The following is a 3,929-nucleotide window of genomic DNA, read 5'->3' as shown; positions in this document are numbered from 1 at the left end:
CATTAATGAAAATCATAAACCAATCACAAGTATTTTTAAGGAAATTATTATATTATGATTATGAAATTCAAGTAGTAATGTGATGTCGAGAAATATTAAAGTTCAAAAATTGCAGTTCTATTAAGAATTATTCCAATGGGTACCTGCGGTGTTTCATGTGACCAAAATCATTCACTAATTCTTCTAAATCAAATGATTTAACCATATTTTTTCTGTGGCCATCAACAACAACGAAGATAGACGGCTATCCCCAGTTGTTGTTCGCAAGTAGTTTTTTACATTGTTTAATACAGAAAAAAACCTTTCATTACTAGCAGTAGTGACTGGAATGGTTAACAAGATTCTAAGGATAGCAAGCAACTCAGAAAAAGCAATTGGTAAAGAATTCAAAGCGGTGTACACCTCGATTAGGTCCTCTTGTTTCTTTTGTTGTAAGAACACCTTTGCCGAATTAATTTGTGAAACTAAGAGGAATGTATCAATGTGTGCACTATAGTGATTTGCAAAGATATTTAGTTTATTCTCGTCAAAGAACTGCTTTGATTGGCAATCAAATGCAGAAAGAGACTGAAATAAATCAATGTTACTAGTAAACCTACGGTCAAATTCAGCAGTGCACCTATCAATTACTTGCAAATACAACTCTGTCTTTAAATATTGTTTTAGATTGATGTTCTGCGAAGATGTTAATTGCTCTTGTCGTTTCCCAAGTGTACTGGTTGTGAGGTAGGCTACTCTTTCAGCCTGTTTGATGTTTGTTGTATCCTCTTACTGCGGCTTATTCCCACTGTGGCACTTACTTCTGGTACATGAATTCCAAGTTTTCTAGCAAACTCTTGTGCCTCATCATACAACTTATCATATTCACTGTCAGCTCTCATATTAGCTAAATTTGTCTTCGTAGATCTGATCAGATCAACAGTCCTAACAATAGATATACCTTTCTCTTGAAGTTGCTCTGACAAACAGTTTGTTTGTATGAACAATTTCTCTGCAACAAATAAACAAAATATAAATCTCCAAGACTCCATTCTTAACTTTAACCCAGATGCTTCCATAGAAGCTTCATTGGTTGATTCGGATAGGGAATCCAATACTGCAAGAATAGCTTCATATCGAACACGAATTTTGTAAATACTCCTGTACCAATAGAACCATCTAGTTGCAACTGTTCTTTCTAATTCTAATACCTGTAATCCAAGCTCTTTTTGGGATTTAACAAAAAGCTCATGTCTTGAGTTGCTATTTGAGATAAAGTTATATAAAGTTTGTATGGTTGAGAAAAAATTTGCTAATTCATCGAGATTCTTCACACAATCAATGAGTACTAAATTGAGCCTGTGTGCATAGCAATGAATGTATATGGCATGGGGCACCTTCTCTGCTACACGAGCCTGAACTCCTGAAGCCCATCCACTCATAACGCTTGCCCCATCATAGCATTGTGCAATGCAGTTAGACAGCTCTAATCCTAATTCATCCAACTTCTTCAGAATAAAATTTGCAAGGGATTCAGCATCAAGCTGTTGCATATGATAGGTGCCGCAACACCTTTCCTGGATTTTTCACCATCAAAAACCTGATTATCAAGCATAATTGTTCTTTTCTTGATCGATCTTTTGTTTCATCCACTAATATTGCAAAATACTTGGCTTTCTTAATTTGTGTAGATACAGTTGTAAGAACTTTGTTCCCAAACACTTGTATTAGGTCATTTTGATACTCAGGAGATGTATAGTGGCCGTACCTTGATTCCATCTTCTTGCGCAAAATCTCATTAGAGTCTGCTAACATATCTAGTATTTCACTAAAGTTTCCTCTATTATCCGAAGTTTCTGATTCATCATGGCCTCGGAATGCTAAACCCTGCCTACCTAACAAACTTGTGACACGTAGCAAACATTTCACATGTTCTCTGTTAGCCTCCACTTCCTTTGACCTGTTAGCGTCAAGTTTATCTTTGATTGAACTGTCTTTTTTACTCTCAACTACCTTTAAGTTCAACCATCCACTCATAGCATTAGCATGTCTATCACTTTGAGAATGTTTTTCTAATAACTCGGAGGAATCCTTCCATTTTCTAAAACCCACATCAATAAATGTTCGTTTACCAAGGATCTCACCTTTCCTTTGCATATTACCTGCAAAATGTCTACAAGCAAAACAATAGACGCTATCCTCTGATTTAGAATATTCAATCCATTCAAATCGTTTATAGAATCCTACATTAAATCTCCTCTTATTTGTTAGAGGAAATATACTAAGTTTAGGTTGTATTGGATTTTCATATCTTGATGAGCTAATATCTAGGGGGATGTTCTTGTCATGTTCAAATTCACAGACAGGAGATTGAATTTTTGGACGAATATCATCACTGTAACAAAACAAAGAAAACATTGGCTGTAATGTTTAGAGATACAGTGAATATGATAATGTAGATAATCTATACAACGAGTCAGTTTTAATCTAAACAGTTTTGGGTGCGGTATCAAATCAAGAGTTAAATATATTTCATGCACTATAAAATTTATGATTCATTAATGACAAATACGTAATATATAATTTTATCAGAAAATCTTTAAGAATATACTTTAGCAATCCTCCCCCAGTCACCCCCGCCCCGCCCCTCACATTGTTTCATTGGAAATCAAGGTAATGTCTAATTTATGAATAATTGAAGTTACCGAAGGCTTTATCAATTTTGACTCCCTCAGCCAAAGCTCGGAGCTTATCCCATGGCTGCTAACCATGAAAAATAATATATTGGTTGTCTAATTGAGTTTACTTACCGTGATGTGGAGGACTCCTGATCAATATCTGCAAATTTCTCATGTTCATGTTTAGTTTTTTCTGTTACTATTTCAAGTTCCAAATGTTTTTCATCTAGCTCATCTTCTTTCTTTTTCTTAGTAAAAAACCCTGTAATGGTCTGCTGTGATTCTGAACGTTTCATGATCAGCTGCATGTATCAATGAACCCAGTCCTAACAAAGCAAGCATAAATATACGTTAGCCTATCATGTAGACCTAGGCACACAGACAGATCATACAAATGTATCATATGTTTGCATAAACATATTGTATAGTTCCCAAACATAAATAAATATTTTTTTTACTAAAGTCATATATAGTTAGCAATTACTAAAATTATATCTAAATATTTACCCGAATCTAAGCACAGATTTTAAAGACGGTTGTAAGACGAATCGACACAATCACATAAGAGTCGAGACAAGAGACTGCGTCCGTAGCTTATCTTAGGGCTACTGAGGCCGCAGGCGTGAACATGATTTGAACCTGTACTGTTACCGTATGGTACTCAAACCAAGTCAGCTGATCGTAATGCAAACTAATCTCTTAGGCATGATAACTACCTAGTGATGTTACTGATTATGAATAATGAAAATGGATTAGTTGTTGTAAAGAAAATTTAGACTTTTTTGTATTTGGAAGAACAATATCGTTTGATACTTATAGTATAGAATACTCCAGAATAGTTTGGCTGTGAACATCTGTATATCTCGCGGACAGACAGTTAAACGTGAAAATTAATTCCATCAAAATTTACATTTCATTGGCTGCTGAGATATCCTGACTATGGCCCTGTCCAGTCACCCCAGTGTCCATTAATGAAAATATTATATCTTTTATTATAGTATCTTAGACTATATACTAGTCTATATATTTCATGGACAATCATAAAAACTAACTCCATCAAATATTTTTCATTGGCTACTAATGAAAATAAATTCAATAATGTACCTTAAATGTAGCCTAGTATGCTGTAACTTAGTCTACTTATCATAGAATTTAATTCCATTAAACAATTTTCATTGATTGCTAAGAAACCCTAAGAATAGCCTTTTCCATATATTGAAAATAATTATTATAGTAAAAAAAGAAAGAAAAAAAAATCTAAAGTGTTGTTAA

The 3,929-nt window shown here is 34.1% G+C and overlaps 2 protein-coding genes across 2 annotated transcripts; both read right to left on the bottom strand.

Moving 5' to 3' along the window:
* Positions 1-731: 731 nt before the first annotated feature.
* LOC136828546 (zinc finger MYM-type protein 1-like) lies at positions 732-1,421 on the bottom strand. Its single transcript, XM_067086569.1, has one exon. The coding sequence runs from the start codon at positions 1,419-1,421 to the stop codon at positions 732-734; it is 690 nt and encodes a 229-aa protein (XP_066942670.1).
* A 97-nt stretch (positions 1,422-1,518) lies between these two features.
* Positions 1,519-3,434, bottom strand: LOC136828545 (zinc finger MYM-type protein 1-like). The gene is made up of 2 exons (XM_067086568.1): positions 2,790-3,434; positions 1,519-2,374 (listed from the first exon to the last, which is right to left on the bottom strand). Exons 1-2 carry the CDS (start codon positions 2,963-2,965, stop codon positions 1,519-1,521), a joined length of 1,032 nt encoding a protein of 343 aa, XP_066942669.1. The 5' UTR covers positions 2,966-3,434.
* Between the last annotated feature and the right edge of the window lie 495 nt (positions 3,435-3,929).

The sequence above is a fragment of the Macrobrachium rosenbergii genome, chromosome 43, assembly GCF_040412425.1.
Source record: "Macrobrachium rosenbergii isolate ZJJX-2024 chromosome 43, ASM4041242v1, whole genome shotgun sequence".
In the NCBI taxonomy this organism is placed as follows: domain Eukaryota; kingdom Metazoa; phylum Arthropoda; class Malacostraca; order Decapoda; family Palaemonidae; genus Macrobrachium; species Macrobrachium rosenbergii.
This window is presented reverse-complemented; position numbering and strand designations above follow the sequence as displayed.

What these genes read in the sequence shown, in the direction of transcription:
- LOC136828545 (XM_067086568.1), bottom strand. Translation starts at nt 2,965, where the DNA reads ATGCAGCTGATCATGAAACGTTCAGAATCACAGCAGACCATTACAGGG. An exon ending in CAGGAGTCCTCCACATCACG is followed by an intron (nt 2,375 to 2,789) that starts GTAAGTAAACTC and finishes GTTTTGTTACAG; the next exon opens with TGATGATATTCGTCCAAAAA.
- LOC136828546 (XM_067086569.1), bottom strand. Translation starts at nt 1,421, where the DNA reads ATGAGTGGATGGGCTTCAGGAGTTCAGGCTCGTGTAGCAGAGAAGGTG.